The 17,468-nt window shown below is 44.9% G+C and overlaps 1 protein-coding gene and 1 long non-coding RNA gene across 9 annotated transcripts in view; one reads left to right on the top strand and one right to left on the bottom strand.

Moving 5' to 3' along the window:
- The window catches only part of LRRC41 (leucine rich repeat containing 41), a 44,316-nt gene that overhangs the window by 719 nt on the left and 26,129 nt on the right, over positions 1–17,468 (bottom strand). For 5 of the 8 annotated variants that reach the window (XR_011256969.1, XR_011256973.1, XM_069589314.1 and 2 more), the window contains 8 exons: positions 13,889–13,975; positions 13,035–13,105; positions 5,538–6,684; positions 2,350–2,610; positions 1,231–1,395; positions 1,040–1,138; positions 375–497; positions 74–149 (listed from right to left, as the gene is read on the bottom strand). Coding sequence is in view for 6 of the 8 variants with exons in the window: in XM_069589314.1 (XP_069445415.1) it covers positions 74–149; positions 375–497; positions 1,040–1,138; positions 1,231–1,395; positions 2,350–2,610; positions 5,538–6,684; positions 13,035–13,105; positions 13,889–13,975 (2,029 nt within the window). In the remaining 2 variants the exon portion in view is untranslated. Of the gene's footprint in view, positions 1–73; positions 150–374; positions 498–1,039; positions 1,139–1,230; positions 1,396–2,349; positions 2,611–5,537; positions 6,685–13,034; positions 13,106–13,888; positions 13,976–15,576; positions 16,561–17,144; positions 17,384–17,468 lie in introns of those variants that run through there. The other 3 variants (XM_069589326.1, XM_069589336.1, XM_069589295.1) reach the window with 3 other exon arrangements.
- Positions 1,220–3,670, top strand: LOC138440665 (uncharacterized). Its single transcript, XR_011257083.1, has 2 exons — positions 1,220–1,404; positions 2,772–3,670. It is a non-coding gene; the product is annotated as an uncharacterized lncRNA (long non-coding RNA).

Genomic DNA, 17,468 nt, shown 5'->3' on the forward strand with positions numbered 1-17,468 from the left:
CTCAGCAATCAATCAATCCCTGGTCTGTGTCCCTGCAGCTTTATCCCTTGTCATTTCCCACCCCCACGGGTACCTGATATCCAGCTGACAGAGAGAGGAGGATGAATCTTCCGAGAAAACATCTGCCAGGGCCAGTAGGCCAGCATTCCCTGGGGAGATGGGGAGAAATGCTCATCACCTTCACCCCAGAATAGGAAACAAAGGTATCCCAACCCAATTCTGGCTGGAGAGAAGCCAGCCTCCTAAAGCCCCAGCACAACTGTATATCCCAACCCCTGTCTTCCCAGTGGAGAGGTCTGTGCCTTCACCCACTGAGTTTCTAGGTCAGAGGACTGGCTCCTTCCCCCTCTCCCTCCTCAGGGCCCTGTCCCCACCCAGGCGGTTCCCTGGCAGTCGGAGGCCCTTCAATGTGGAGTTGCCCTTCATAGCAGCAACCATCTCGGGCAGAAACTGGGCTGGGCGCTTCTCAAACAGACGGCAAAAGGAGAAGGTAATCTCTGTAAAGAAAAATTGGAACAAGTTCTGGTGGCAGCCTGAGAACTGGTGCTGTCCCACCTGCCCCCAGGGCCTTAAAAAGGGTTAGAAGCATTTTATAGAGTCCCAAGAGAAAATAATTTGTCCAAATCCTCAGCAAGGTTGCAGCTAAGTCAGGATTCAAGCCAGAGACTGAGCCTATGTGGAGACTCTAGATGGACAGTTCTCCATTCACTCCCTTTTATGCAGGGGTGGACATTAGTGACAAGTCTCTGAGGGGGGCCTGATAGCACATCTGTCCCCTCCCACCACCACCATTTCTGTCAGCTAGTGGAAGGTAAGAATACTTTTAGGTGAGGTAATCTACAAGTGACTAATTTCCCATGTTTAGGATAGGAATGGTTAGACTGCGGACCATCTAGAAGGAAGGTGATGTAGGTTCTATAATTTTATAGTTATGAGGACGTAAGACTAAGAAAAGAACAGTGGCTTTTTGACTCGGTGAGACCGTGGCAGTTCTGCAGTGAGGACCAATGAGTCCCTGGGTTCTAGATGAAGAACTTACCTTGAAGAGTCAGATTCTGTAGCAAAAAGAGCACCTCACTCTGACAGTCAGCCAGATTCATGTCGTGGAAGCTCAGCCTCTTTAGGGTTAGGTTATACTCTGGATTGGGAGAAAGTTCATGGACCTTAGCTTTCCCAAAAAACAAAGTCCCCTTCTATTCTCTTCCCTTTATCATTCTAGCTGGATCATACCTTTGAGTGTCTGCAACACAAGCCCAAAATCTTGGGGAGAGGCAAAGGTGGCACTATCCAGGGACAGTTGCTGCAGAGAACCTGAGGCCTTCAGTACAGAGCAGAGCAGTGGGGCTGGCTGGGCTCCCCGTGGAAATCCCATCTCCAGCTGTTCCAGGCAGTTTTCTGGATATGGTAGGAAGAGAAGATTCCAACTGGTCATATCTACTTCACTCCCATTGCAGGTCTCATCCTGTCCTTAAGGGATTCACTGAAAAATATGCTTGTCCTTGAGTGCCTATATATGCTGGCAGGATGCTAATACACAGTTTAGTCCTTGCCCTTAACGGTGCTTTTAATCCAAGAAGACTACTCAGACAAAAGTATAAGAAAGAAGTATGGACAGTGGTGGGCTCAAGTGGCACCAGTGGTAGAGAACCTGCCTGCCAATACAGGAGACATAAAAGACATAGGTTTGATCCCAGGATTGGGAAGATCCCCTGGAGAAGGAGATGGCTACCTACTCAAATATTTTTCCCTGGAGAATCCCATGGACACAGGAGCTTGGTGGGCTGCAGTCCGTGGGAGTCACAAACAATCAGACATGACTGAACCAACTTAGCACATGCAGAATGGTGGGATATGAGACATGTAGGAACTAAGGGAACATACAGCATGGGGACTTACCAGTTTGGTTCTTGGTTCAGACCCCTTTATGGAACAGTGACTAGTGTTCCTCCTAGTGCTAGTGACTCCCTCCTAGGCTAGTGTTGGTCTGAGATCTATCCAACCCATGGTTATCTTTAAAATTCATTCAGTTGTGTCCCAAGTCTTTGTGACCCCATGGACTCTACAGTCGATAGAATTCTCCAGGCCAGAATACTGGAGTGGGTAGCCTTCCCTTCTCCAGGGGATCTTACCAACCCAGGGATCAAACCCAGGTCTCCCACATTGCAAGAGGATTCTTTACCACCTGAACCACCAGGTAAACCCATCTTTAAGATTAGCAGGCTCTAAAGGGAACAAATTCTAGATAAACCAGGAATGTGGTGGTTTAGAGACCTGGATTAGAAACCTTTGCCTGGCCCACACAAATACACCTGCACATTTGTGAGGAAATACACGCACACAATGCTTCACCTGGTATCTCCTCATCCCCAATTATGTTGCTAGGGGTCCCTGCATTCCCAGGCACAGCTGGGTTGTCCCTCTGGCTGGGGTGGTCCACACGGATAGAGAGGACCCGCAGCAGGGGCAGGGCTCGCACAATGGCACGTGTCAGCTCCAGGATGGGCAGTGGTGAGAACAGGTCACTGAGATGCAGGGCACGGAGGCGGCATCCAGCCTGGACTGACAGGGCCCGCAGGCTGTCCAGTAGACGGAAGATATTAGAACCCAGGCCTATGGCAGGAAAGACATTAGGTCAGTCGTGGGAGTTATATCAGGGATAACATTGAGAGACAACTTCAGATATTTTCTATTAAACTACCAAATCTGAGCTTTGGATCAGATTATTTTCAATGATTCTCAATTATTCATCCATTGTCTTGCTTTTTCCTCAGGTAACCAGCCGACTGGTGTCTACTCTACTGGGTCATACCCTCAAGCATCAGTCGGGCCAGAGTCACAAAACATGATAGAATGTGGGGCAGCATGTGGTTACTAGCTGAATGATGGACCTAGACAACAGCAGAGACCTCTGGACTTTTCCTGTAGGTCATGGGTAACATTTAAAACTAAGCTGGAGAATGACAGTGATCCAACAAGGAACACTTTAAAAGCGTCATTGGGTGGGAATGGGGCAGAAAACCATATCCCACAGAAGGGAGGAGTAGGATCCAGAAAGGTTAGGGTAATTAATGCCACAAAGCAAATAATCCTGTGGAAGCTACACACCTTTATCTCTGGACTGAGCAGGCTCCTGTTGATTCATTTAACTAAACCTTAACTAGCCTCTGGTAAATAGGTTTTTTGGTTTTTTTTGTTTTTTGTTTTTTTTTTGCTAGATAAGTCATGAGCAGCAGATCTTGTTCCTACCTGATAACAAAAGCATGGGATGAGAACTGGGGAAATAAGAGTACTGTGAAAATAAAAGGATGGCTACTTAACACCCAGGCTAGCTTACATCAGTAAAGACTTTCCAGGCAGGTCCTAAACATAAAAGAAGCTAAAAGGTGGAAGAAGAGTGACTGGCAGAGTAAACTTTGGATATATCAAGACCTGAAGGAGAAAGTAGCAGGTTCCAAGAACTGAAAAATTCTCAATTTGGCTGGTGTGTGAAGTATGAGGGAGGGAAGTATTCAACTATAGAGGTGAGCAGGGATAAGAACATGAATGACCCTGTAAGTAAAATTTAAAAGTAGGTGACAAGGTGGGAGGGGGGTTCATGTTTGGGAATGCATGTAAGAATTAAAGATTTTAAAATTTAAAAAATAAAAAACTAAAAAAAAATTAAAAAAAAGTAGGTGACAAGAAGCCACTGGATTTTTAGATGAATGAGTTACAGATTTGCACTTTGAAATTACTTTGATTGTGGCATAAACAACTATGGTGAGTATGGAGGAACTGCTGAAATGATGAATCCAGGTGAGAAGTAATGATAATCTGATTTAAGGATGTGGCGATAAGTGATTCTGACAGATTGTAAAGATATAACTTGTATCTTTAATATATGTGGAGTAAGAGATATATCTTTATGTGGAGTAAGAATCCAGGTTTCTTTTAGGCAACTGAATCATCTGTGATGTCACTGAGAACAGAAGGAAGAAGATGAATTCAGCTTGGGGAATGTGGTTTATAAATACTGTGATTCCTAGTTGTCAGATGGAAAAACTGGTCTGAGTTAAGATAGGTGCTAATGTCAAAATGGGGGTGTCTTCAGCATGGTTGGCCTTTGAAATCAAGGAAATGGACAAAATTGTCCAAGAAATGTGTCAAGTGGGAGAGCTTTGAGAAACTGAGTATTAGGGCAAATAATGTCCAGAAGGGAGAAAAAGTCAGAGGTAGTAGAAGTGAGACTATTACGTAAAGAAGAAAATGCAGAATAGTAGATGTCAAGAATTAATATGAGGACTAAAGAGTATATATTGGACTTAGCAACACAGATAACCTTAACCTGGGTCACCTCTAGGTCCACAATGCAGTAGAGGGAATGTAAGCAAGGCTGAAGTGGCTGTGAGTAGAAGAATGCACGGATAACTCTTAAGGTTGTCTATGAAGGGCAGGAGAGAATAGGACAGTAGTTCGTAAGTAGAATATATGGAGGAGGTATGGTGGTAGTTTTTGGTGGATACCTGATCCAGAGAAGAGAGGCAGCATTGAGTAGTTAGTGCTTTAAAAGCATGAGTTCTGGACCCAGGTTACCTGGGTTTGAATTCTAGGTCTATAATTTATCGACTTATCCTGGGCAAGTCACTTGGCTTCACAATTTTAAGGATTAAACCAGTTTTGAGAATATTTGAAGTATGCCAGGCACATAATAGGCAGTATAAAGTTCTTATTAAGGCATTTGAAAAACAAGCTTTCCTAGGGAGGTGAGTGTATGGATCCAGAGCAAAAGCAAATGAGTTAGCCTTAGATAGGACAGCCATCCCACTGATGAGAAGAGTGCAAATGTAGAAGTTTATAGGTTGGTTAACAAGTTGAAGGAGTTCATGTGTGATGGCTTCTATCTTTGTGAAGCAGGTGAGGTTTGCTAAGAAAGGAAAAGAGGAAAGGACTTGGCAGTAGTAGAGTAGGAATGCAGCTGACATTGCAAACAGGGTTCATATGAGGTGGATGACCAGGAATGTATATAGTACACCAATCTGCAATTGTGTGACTTTAGCAGCATTCAGCAACATAGGCAGATTCCTGGGTTTAGTCAGAACTGAAGTTTGGCTAGCTGGGCCCAACAAGGTAGGCAAGAACTGAGGACTGTTAGGCAGGTTGCTGGTCTGATCTTTTTTAAAAAAACATGTCCCACACCTTTTTGTACAGCTCCTTTGATATGACAGGTAAGATACAACCTCAGCCCTCTCCTTAGGCCTATATACATTATACTCTCCCACCTGCCCTTGGTTAGCTGACCATATCTAAACTAGACTTCAGATTCTCACTGTTCCTCAGGAGCCCCTGCTTCCAACTAGATCAAACCATAGACCATATATCCATCTTCTGTAGCATGAGCCTGTCACTAAGTCTGTTCCCTGAAGTGGGTAGGGCCACGTCTCCGGTTTCCTGATCATATCCCCTATCCGCCTGCACCCCCTGCCCCCCCACCGGCCCCCGACAGGGTTGGGCACAGCTGGTGCTCCTGGGAGACCAAATCAGCCCTCCAGGGCACTCACCATTATAGGAGAGTGTGAGGCTCTCCAGAGACACCCAGGAGCTCAGCAGGTGGCACAGTGTCAGAGCCGCCTCTGTGGAGAGTGGAACTGTGAAGAGCTCCAAGGTGGAAATGCTGCGGAATCGTTGGGAGGCTTCCAGTGCTGGAAGCCCCAGGCAGCTGGGATCTGATCCATCCAAAGCTCCACAAGCCACTTCTCCAATTTCCATCTCTTCCCCATCCTCTTTTTCACCCGCCACAATGAAAACAAAGTCATACAGGTCTTCAGATTCTGCGCCACACCCCTGACGGGTGCGAACACCCTTCTTCCCTGCAGCTCGCTTAAAACGCTTTAGGGGCTTAGGCTGTGGGGCTGAGCTGGCTGGAGCCCGTTTAGATGAGGATGTGGAAGAAGAGGAAGCAGAGGCAGAGGAAGTGGTGGCTGGAGCAGAAGGTGGGCGTTTCGTGCCAGGAGCCTCATGGGAGGTGGCTGGAGGGAGTGGCTCCCTCTTAGCGTCTGTGCCGCCTGCTGTCAGGCTCTCCTGTGTGCTCCGGCGTGTTACCCGAGTGGCAGGTGCAGCTCTTGCCGTCTGCTTGGCTTCACTCTTACGCCGGGAGGCCATCAGAGCTGCAGCACATCGCTCAGCAGCATCTCGGCGAGGCCGGCGGGAGCCCAGCAAAAGCGACCCTTCATCTCGGGATGGGGCCCGGCCTCGGGAGGCCTCTCCACAGAGGCGGCAGGGCAAACCACCAGGGCCTGGCTGCCAGAAGCCAGCACTCATGGTGAGGATAAGAATGAAAAGGGCTGACTCGGGCACAGGCCAGGAGTACAGTGACACCTGGCTGACAGCCCCATGGTGAATAAGCTGATGTAACAGCTGCTGAAGTGACTGCTGAGCAGCCACATCGGAGAACAGCAAGTGGCGGAACTTAAGGGTGTGCAGGGAACTGGCCAGGGTCTCCAGAACCCTGCGGTTAGGCTCGGCCACCAGCTCAGTTGCACCCTGCAGCATGTTGCAGATGGTGAGCTGCCGGACATGGCGGGAGCTATGCAGGAGAGGTGAGAAGCGCTGGTCACAAAGACGCCTGTCAGAAGACACATCAATGGTCCCACGTAGAACATGGGAAAAAAAGGCCTCCATAAACTTGGCTCGCCAACAGGTCACGCTCTGAAAAGCAGAGAACATTCCAGACAGCTGTGATACTAAGTGCTACCCATGGGATCCAGTTTCCTTCCTTCCAATAGCTAGCTATTTACTAAGCCAGGTAATGTTCTAAATAGCATACAAGTTTGTTTAATCCTCACATCTTTGAGGTATATATTACTATTAGATCCAATTTACAGGTAAGAAAAACAAGGCACAAATGTTATTGCCTGTAGTTATATAATTAAGTGGTAGGATTAAGATTTGAAACTCAGGAGGGAATTCCTTGGCGGTCCAGTGGTTAGGACTCTGAGCTTTCACTGCCAATGGCCCAGGTTCAATCCCTGGTTGGGGAGTAAGAATTCCACAAGCTGTGTGGTGCAGCAAAAAACAAAACCTGAACCCAGGAAATTTGGTTCCAGAGACAGTTTTATCAAAATGTGTCTTGAGTGAAATACTTGTGTTATTTCACGTTTATTTTTAGAATCTGATCCTACCTTTTCATTCTTATCACTGCCACCTTTGTTCAGCCCCTTATTACCTAACATCTGGTACTTCATTAGCTTCCTGCTTGCTCTCCTTGTTTCCCTTCCCAAACTTTTGCACAAGTCCACTGGGTTTAATCTTTGTATTTAAAAACAACTGATTATACTGTTCTCCAATACCCCTATTGAAATCCCCACTGCCAAGGGGATCAGGGCAGCAGCACATTTGAAGTTCCTCAGCCTGGCAGGGAAAGCTGTCCACAATATGGCCTCTGCCTACCCCAGAAGCTGTACCTCCCACTTGCTCATGAAAGCTTTGCTTTGGCAAAACTGGTCACCTCATGGACCCAAACCTGCCTTTGTCCCTTCCTACATCTGCCAGAAATGCTCTCCACTGCCTGGTCAAACAGACTTCCTGAAAGGACCTATCAACATTTTGCTCTTTGAGGCTGTTCATTTTTCCGTAAGGTTGTAGATCTCACTGACTGGCCCCCCTTTCTACTCCACCTCCTACTTTTGGAACTCATACTCAACTATTCATGTCTTTAGACAATGGTAAATATGTCTTATGGTATTGTCACTCTGCCTGTGTACATCATGTCTCATCCCAACCAGATCAGAAATTCCTGGAGAGGAGGGACCAAGTCTTAGTTTTCTCCAAGGTAATATTTAGATGGATATGAGGCTACTCCACCAGGCTGCTGCTGCTGCTGCTAAGTCGCTTCAGTCGTGTCCGAGTCTGTGTGACCCCATAGACGGCAGCCCATCAGGCTCCACCGTCTCTGGGATTCTCCAGGCAAGAACACGAGTGGGTTGCCATTTCCTTCTCCAATGCATGAAAGTGAAAAGTAAAAGTGAAGTTGCTCAGTTGTGTCTGACTCTCAGTGACCCCATGGACCGCAGCCTACCAGGCTCCTCCGTCCATGGGATTTTCCAGGCAAGAGTACTGGAGTGGGGTGCCACTGCCTTCTCTGATACATTTAGGAGAACTCTAAACACAAGTGATTTTTAATCTTTAGAATACATGAAATTTACTGTGGACTTTTTCTCCAAAATTCATATGCCATGTACCCAGACTTGCATCTTTATTTTCAAATCTCCCCCCAGATGATTCTGATGTATATATCGGAGATTAGGAACTACTGCTACTTACCTCAAAAGGACCTGCCTACCTCAAAAGGCAAATACTTCTCTAAATCCCCATTCTTTCCTAAGGTGCAGGGAAAGTCTGATGACTGAAAAGTGCCAGCTCTGCCACATATTCAACCTCTTCATTTGTAAAATGTGGATAATATCACTTTCAGAGGTTTGTTGTAAAGATCAAATGAGTGTAAGTGTAAATTCAAGCACTTTATAAACTGTAAAATACAAAATGTAACTTTACTGTTAATGATAATTACCCTACATGGGAAATGGACTTAATGGAGGTAAAGCCTGTTAAGCAGGGTGCTTATTTAGCCTGAAGCAAAGGTAGGGGCCTGAGGTTCCTCAAATCTAAAAATAAGACACTCCTTTTGGCTTCTACCCTACTTCCATGCATTCCTCCTACCAGACTGACCCTCAAAAGAGGTTCTTGTCAGGAGGTAGGCTCCTATTCTCAGGCAAAAGTGTCACTCCCTTTGCTGGAGCTGTTCCCTGAGAGTGCTGTAATAATCACGAATGTCTTCATGTTTGAGCTAACTGGATGGCAGCAATAAAAAGACCCCTCCAGCAGCAGTGTGGGGCATGAGGGGAGCAGGAAAAAATACCTGGCGACCAAATCAATACTTAGCCTTAATGGAAGTAAAGAAGGTATTCCTGAATCCTTCAATCCATCCTCACTCAACACATTTTTCACATATTTGCTGGCCTACACAATCTTGAAAGATACTTGCAGGTAACCCTAGAAAGGCTTTAACTTCACAAGTGAAGTAGATGGTTACTATGAAATCTGGGGCTAAAATAATGGACAAGTGTGAAAATCAAGGTGTAAGTTTCCAACTACAGGCATGTAGAAGATGAACTTTAGATTACTACGTGGGTTTTTCAGACATTTTATTGGTTCATGAAGACAATGGGAGAGAATACTTGAAATTGGAACACCTCAGACCTGTGATAACCAGTGAAAGCAACATGACATAGTGATTAAGAGCATGTGCTCTAGGGCCAGGCTGCCACAATTGGATAGGTCTGCCATTCACAAACTGAAACTTTTAGGCAAATCACTTTTCCTCTTTCTGTGTGTTTCATCATACATAAACAGGAAGATAACTATACCTACATGACAGAATTATGAAAATCAAATGTGTAAAAAAATTAGCTGACAACTATCAATGGGTCCTTTTTGATGAATTAAAGCATAAATAGATAGCAACTTACTGTCACTTTATTCCATCACCACCTTGTACAAGATTCTATGCTAAAATTTCAAAGCTGAAAAATAACCTGAGACACCTAAGTAGTCCAAGCTACTCATTTTGTGGACTTGTACACTATAGTTCAGACAATGCAAAGTAATTTGAATATTTTCTTTTGGGAAATGACAAACCATCAAAAAGGTGAAGTGGCATTTGCTTGCCAACACAACTAATCCTTGGCCCATCCACAATGGGCTGGTAGCTCAGGTACTGGTCAGGAAAAAATGTGTGTACAAACCAGGGAGAGCTAAATATTTTCTTATACTAAACTTTTAGAGCCATACTCAAACTATATATTGTCCATTGTTTTTCTGATAACAGGGATACTTTATGGAAGCAAATAAAAAATCATGTGTAAACTTTTTGGAGTGTATATGTGATAAGCCATAGGTATTTGTGTTTATAACACTGAGACAATTCTGAACAGTTTCAAATTCTGGGCTTTTTTTTAAAAAAAAGATTATACCACCACATCATTAAACATTTTTACCACTATGTATTTAACTATTTCTAGAATGACTAATAATTTTGAAAATATGGATGTACTATGTTTAATAATTTTTATATTATTGAATACTTAAATTGTTTATAACTTTGCTATAATGAACATCTGGAAATAAATCTTCATGAGTATCTCAGTTTTTATATACCATAAAATATAATTTTAGTTGAAGAATTTGAGCATTTTTTAAGACTCTTGACAGTTATCATCAGATTACCCACCAAGAAAGTTGTAGCATTTCTGCTCCTGCCAACAACATATTAAAATGCAAGTTCTGTCCACCCCTGGAATTATCTCTTATAAAGAGGTAGAATTTTACTTTCCCATTTTTTATTATTAATGAAATTGAACATTTTTGTATACTTTGTGACTTATGCAAATCTTTATTTTACTGTTTGCCTTTATCTTATTCTCTGTACCCTTTTATTTTGCAAATATTGGTGCAAACATTCATAATTTCCTAATTTATGCACCTTTTAAATTGTGTTTGGGCTTCCCTGGTGGCTCAGACCAATAAAGAATCTGCCTGCAAAGACCTGGGTTCCATCCCCCTGGGTTGGGAAGATGCTCTGGAGAAGGAAATGGCAACCCAGTCCGGTATTCTTGGCCTGGAGAATCTTTCACTAACTTGTGTTTATAGCGTTGGCATTTTATGTGGCCAAATGTGTCTATATATTTTGTTGTTGTTGTTCTACCCATTTACTAGCACTATACCCTGAGACTAGATAACCAGTCACCTTTATTTTTAAAACTTGTTTTGTGCTTTTACTTTCTACAAAATAATCTTTAATATAAATTTATTTATTATAATTGGAGGCTAGTTTACAATATTGTATTGGTTTTGCATATAGAAATTGAGTATACTGTAAAGTGAAGCTCTTTTTTTTATTTTAAATTTATCTTTTAATTGAAGGACAGTTGCTTTACAGAATTGTGTTGGTTTTTCCCAAACAAGACTCTTAACTATTTTTTCCAGATGGTTAACCAATTATTAGAGAACCATTTATTGAATAATCCTTTATTTCCTCATTACTTTGTTTCCAGAATATCTATTTTAGAAACAGATCTCTTAATATACACATGTACTACACAGTTTGAAATATTGCTTTATAATAGGGCTATGTCTATCTTGTGCACCACTGTATACTTAGAACCTAGCATAGTGCTTGGAACTGTACAGTAACTCAGTAACTTTTTGATTATGAATGAAGTGAAGGTTACTGTTACGCAAAAGTGGGAAGTGGAAGAAGACACTCTCTGAAATGGATATGTTCCAAGTTAAGACCTTTGTGTAGCTGACTGTGAGGCCATCAGGCCTGGGGCTTCCTAAATATTCTGAAATACTCTGAGACAAGGAAACAGCTAACAAACGGACATTTCTTTCCAGGAAGCTTGAGATAATGGAAAAATCTTTCTCGAAGAGAAAGATACTACAATCTCCATCACTTCCTAGTCAACCATACTACTTGGGAAACAGTGACAGAGTGAATCATGTTTCTTTAAAGATTGCAGAAAGCTATTTCCATTTTCTAAAAGCTATTTCCATTCTTGTGTCCACTTCTCTTCCTCTTAAGGCCTAAATCCTATACATAATGCCTGATAATTTCGTTGGCCCTCAGTCTGTGCTGAACGCCAGGGACTGCATCTAGATCTGGAAGTGGGAAGCTAAAGGATATAGAGCTGAATGTTACTGAACCTAGTGTATACTCACAAAATATATCTGCAGTTCCTGATAAGAACTTGTCTTGTCATCTGGCCTCATTCACCATGTAACACCCAATTCAAATGATTACTTCCTAGGAAAGACTTCTTGTTCTCTTTTCCTTCAACCTCCTTGCTACACTCAGTCATACGACTTGCCCTGCCATACATGATGTATTTGTTTGCAGATTTCCCCAGTAAATTGAAGTTTCTCAAGACTAGGGATTATGTCTGTACTTAAAATATTTAGTATAAAACATGGTATGTGGTAAGCTGTAGTAAATGTTTATTGAACTTAGTCTGCCCTGTCACCTGATTATGCAGCAGCAACAGAGATGAGAGCTCCGTTGAGTTATATCTGAACCAATGAATAATAGAATCTTAGGGCTAAGAGGAGTCCTAAAAGTCATCTTGTCCAACATCTCCAACAATGCTGAATTTCTTTTACAATACCCTTGTGTCAGGTGGTTATCTAGACTCTATAAACACTTAGTGATGGGAAGCTTATTACCTCTGGAATTAGCTTGTTTCATCACCAATAAGCTCACAGTTTAAAAATTCTACATTCAGCTTAGCAAAAATTTATCTTCCTTTAGCTTCCACCCAGAACAAACCTATTAATCCCTCTTTCAGATATTTTAAGACAGTTCATATTGCTCAAGTCTTCTCTTTTTCAGGAAAAACATCTCCAGTCTTCCAAATGTGACTCACAAGATGTGGCTTTGACTTCTTTCTCCATACTTCAGGGATAGCCTGACCACTGCAGAGTCAAGCAGGTCTATCATCCCCCATGTCCTGAGGTCTACATTATAGTTATATTAGTTCACACAGTTCAGGATACAGTCATTATATGAGTGGTTTCAGCACACTGTAGACTAAACCCCCTTAATGTTTTTTATACTAGCTGCTGCTAAGTCAGACCCCTCCACCCACTACCCTGAGGTCATGAAATTGGAAGTTTTTAGACTCAAGAGTTGGTTTATTCTGTTCAATTTCATCCTGTTAGGTTTGGCCATTGTTCCAGCCCTATCAAGACCTGAAACCAGGTTCTGCCATCTAAGATGATCACTATCTTTCCCTGTTTTATGTCACCTGCAAACATGCTGAACAAGCAAGTCAGTGACGAATGTTAAACAGGAAAGAACTTTGTGACAAGCCCTTGGCGTCCTCTTCTCAAATTCATCCCATGCCTGCCCCTGCACTTTACCAGTACCCAGCTTGTGTCTGTGTGCTATTCCTGTTTTCACCGTGCAAAGTCAGGCCAGAGCTCTACCTGATGCCTTAACTTACTTCCAAACTGGAAGGCCTTGTCTTCATCAGCTCATCCCATAGTCGGCGCCAAATGGCCTGAGTGGAGAGGCCTGTAGAGAGAAATATCACATTTACTTGGCTACTCCTTGGTCTCCATGACTGAAGTACATCAGCCTTTTAATGTCCTTTTCTAGGTACACAGGAGCAATATGGCAGTCTGGTAAAGAGCACTGGCTCTAAAGACAGACTGTTTGGGTTTAAACAGCAGAACAGTCTAGCTGTGTGACCTTGAGCAAGTTACTTAATTTTTCTGTACCTCAGTTTCATTATCTACAAAATGTAGTTAATAATAGTGATCTTGCAGAATTGATGAAAATATTAAATAAGTTTCTCCAAATAGAGTGCCTAAATCAGTGCTTGAGACAAGGATGAATGTTAGCTGTTAACATGTATTTAATGAGGAGCTTAGGAGGTAGTCTGATAAAACAGAAAAACTAAAATTTCAAAAGATTTGGGCTTGGGAATTCCCTGGCAGTGCACTGGTTAGGACTAGGTGCTTTCACTGCCAGGGCCTGAGTTCAATCTCTTGCCGGGAAACTAAGATCCCTCACGCCATGAGGCAAGACCAAAAACGCCCAAAACAAAAGATCTGTGTTCTACCTGGTTTTGCTCTTAATTGTGGTGTGCCTGTGGTTTCATTTTTATTAGTAAAATGGGGATCAAATACCTGTTTTATGTTTCACAGGACATTGAGAAATCAGATAAGAAAATAGGTGTGAGGGTACTTTTTGAAAAGCATGAAGTTCTATGCAGGTATCAAGTGTCATATTTACCTGAAGAACATCATGGTGCCTTGCTTACAATCACTGAGAAAGAGACAGAAAAACACTCACCTTTCTTGAGGGCAGTTTCCTCAATCCTCTCCAAGTAATATATATTGAGCAGAGGTAAGATGCTTTGAAGTATTGGGCCTGGGAGGGCTACAAAAACCAAACACAAAATTTACTTTTTTCTCCCAGGGTTGCAAGCATTATTTATTCTACTGGAAAGGAAAACAGAAAGACAGACTTCTCATTTGACAAGTAGAATCTTTAGAAGCTAACCTAAGTCTAATTCAAACTCTGGTCCACTTATCTTCAGACACTTAGTTTGCAGCGGGAATTTCAGAGGCATGCACATCTTCAAGGGTGAGATAATCCCACAAAGCAAACAGATGGGCTCATTTAGGAGCTGGCAGTTCACTTCTGCCCAAGCATAATGAACCATTCTGCATTTAAAAGGTCTTATTGAATATGTGTGATTTAAAAAAGTCCTTTATAATCTGAGCCCTACTAACTTCTCCAGCTCCCTGCTTTGCCCCCTATACTTCAGTCATACTAAACTACCTTTTTTCATTTACCTACCTCCCTGCTTTCTGCCTCTGTGCCTTTGTTATGCTGTTCTCTCCATCAGGAATGTTCTTGCCATTTTCAGCGTATCAACTACCCATCTTTCTTGTATCACATGCCCTTTACTAAGCCTTTTCTGAATTCCCTTCTCACTCTTCCAGACTGGCCACTTCCATCCTTTGGGCTCCCACTGTACCCTGAACTAGTACTTTCCTATGAAGAATAGAAATAATTAGGTTCTATACTCTTAAGTCAATATATCTTAAAAACAAAACTGGCTCCTGCTAACTTCCCTAGATCTGAGAGTCATTATAATATTGTGGCTAAATGGTATAGTCTCTAGAGTTGGGACAAAACTGGGTGAAATACTGATTGTATTACTTAGTTAATTATGAATTCATGGACAAATTAATGTCTTTAAGCCTCAATTTCCTTAATTTTAAAATGGAGATAATAATAACTACCTCTTAAGATTGTTGTGAAAATTAAAGAAGACCATACTTGTAGACTTGAAGAGACCAGACTTGAAGACTGTACTGGCCATAATTTCACTAAATTTTAGCTATTATTATTCCTATTCTGTCAAAAGCTTCTCTGTCCTGCCAAGAACAAGTTTTAAGATCTTGATACCTAAGGAAATTCTTTTAAAACTTACATCCCAGGATCTTTTATCCTTACTTGTGCAGTAACTGAATCCTGATATCCAAGAGCTTAGTACAATTCTTTGTACATAGTAGGTACTCAATGTACCTGCTGAAGAAGAGCATTAATTCCGTTTGCTAATATACTAATGAAACATCTTTACTGCATTCAAGATAAAGTCCAAGTTCCATATCTTGGCATTCAAGGTATAACATACCTATTCTATTCCTCATTATATCCTTTCCTGCTGCCTCTACTCATTTTCCCCTTCTCTCTCCCTACACAAAGAAATGTTAGTGCACTACTTCCAGGAAGGCTTTCTTGGCTGTTAGCCCACACTGAGACCTTGCTCCAAAATAGCACTGCTAGCAGGCCTCTTACTTGGCCCTTCTAAGAGGCCTAACTTGATTCAGCTCTTTCTGTGTGACTGTCCACCTGGGCAAGGCCCATGGGAGCTTTTCCTCCTTTGTCCCTCCAATATGCTCCTCTCTCTATAGCCATCCCCTTTCACAGACATTCTCATCCCCTATTATTCACAAATTCTTCTCTACCTTTCCTCAGTCTTCTTAAGCCAGGCTCTTCCTCGCTATTTTGTGTGTGTGTGTGTGTCAGCTGTGTCCGACCCTGCAACTCCATGGACTGTAGCCCACCAGGGTCCTCTGTCCACAGAATTTTCCAGACAAGAATACTGGAGTCAGTTGCCGTTTCCTCCTCCAGGGGATCTTCCCAACCCAGAGATCGAACCCGAGTCTCTTCTTTCCAGCTCATATCTTTAATGCTTTGCCTTCCCAACTTGGGAACTTCACCCTCAGTCCTAGTCCCTCTTAGGTTTAGCATTTTAGAAGTTCCAGGCTGACACAGCCAGATCCACTCTATCTTCCAAATTCCCCAGGACTTTTCTGAGTCTCCTGCCCAGATCCAGAGACTTTTCTCCCATTCCCCCTGGGTCAGCCTGACCCTATTCTTTTTAGTTGTTGGTCCAGGGCCTCCACAATCCCCTCCCCCTCACCAGGCCTGAGGACTGCTAACAAGTCTTCCCTCACCAGACAAGACACTTGGGCCTCTTCAGGAAGGGTGCCCCACCCCCACTTCACCAAGGGCCTTCCTGCATCCTTGGACCTCCTTAACCACTCCACAGCTTTGGGGCTTATTCCTGAAGGTCCAGTTCCCCAAATTTCAGGGTCTTTTCTCCACATCGGCCTCCTCAGGGTGTAATCCAAATCCCCCATCCGAGGACCTTAAGCCCCGACTCCTGACCTTACGGGAGGCCTTCCTCAGGCCTTCCTCCAGGCAAAGACACCACCACACTCCCTGAGGCCTACACTAGACCCTCTCACCGCCAGGGCCTAGGGCCTCCTCTCCTGCCATCCCCTCCCCCGTCCCGGGGCCTTCGGCCTGGCCTGGCCTGAGATCTCCTCACCCAACTTCAGCCCAGGCCTCCGGCCCCACCCCCTCGCACCAGCAGTCTGTCAGGCCCAAGGCCTCCTCGGCCCAGGCAGGCAGGCCTACCCCCAGAGCTCACTTTCCTCTCTTTCACACTCACTATCCGTGCCCACTCACTATCGTCCACCCGCGTTTTCCTCCTCAGCTGCCTGGCTGCCACCAGCAGTACCCACCCCATGGCCCGGCCTCCTCGCGCCCATCCGCCTGCAGGCCTCTCCGTTACTCGGGCTTGCCCCGCCGCCGCTGTACTGCCAGGCCCCCCGACAGGCTAGTCGGCTCACCGTCCCAGGCCCTCATCCCAGTGCCCCCGGCCCAGGCCCTCATCCCAGTGCCCCCGGCCACCCGCCTCTGCTACTCAGCCTGGGCGCCCTCAGCCCAGGCAGGGCCTGGCGGTCCCGGCCGCTCTCAGGCCCCGGGCCTTCTTTCACTCCACCCGGACCCAGGCCCCCAAGCGGCGCCGCGCCCCCTCCCAGTTCGGGTTCCCCAGGCCCTCGCCGCGCCTGGGGCCTCCGTGGCCCTTCCCGCCTGTCCGTCATTCGCGCCTCAGTCGATTGCCGACCCGCTCCGGGCCTCCCTTCACCCGCTTCTGGCCCTTCCTCGCCGCTCCGGCCAATCCGAGCGGCCTCCGGCGCTCCGAGCCCTGCCCGTCAGTCAGTCGCTCCACTCAGCTTGGTACCCGAGGCCTTGGCCGTCAGTCAGTTCGCTCCCTCCAGCCCCGGGCCGTCAGAAAGGCCTCGGCGCCCCGAGCCTTTCGGCGTCTCCCGCAGCTCCATCCCCTCACTCTCCAGTCCGCCGGCTGTCCTCGCCCAGCGGCTTGGCCTCCACAGTCCCGGCCCCCACGGTCTGTCAGGCAGACAGCGGAGGCCGCGCGCCGTCAGTCTGGTTACGTTGCCCTGGGCCTGGCCTCCTGGCCTTAGGCCGGGCCTCCAGGCCTCGGCCCCCGCCCCCAAGTAGCAGTGCCATCGCTGCCCGTCCGTTCGACATCCGAGGTTCTGCAGCC

The sequence above is a fragment of the Ovis canadensis genome, chromosome 1 (assembly GCF_042477335.2).
Source record: "Ovis canadensis isolate MfBH-ARS-UI-01 breed Bighorn chromosome 1, ARS-UI_OviCan_v2, whole genome shotgun sequence".
Lineage (NCBI taxonomy): Eukaryota > Metazoa > Chordata > Mammalia > Artiodactyla > Bovidae > Ovis > Ovis canadensis.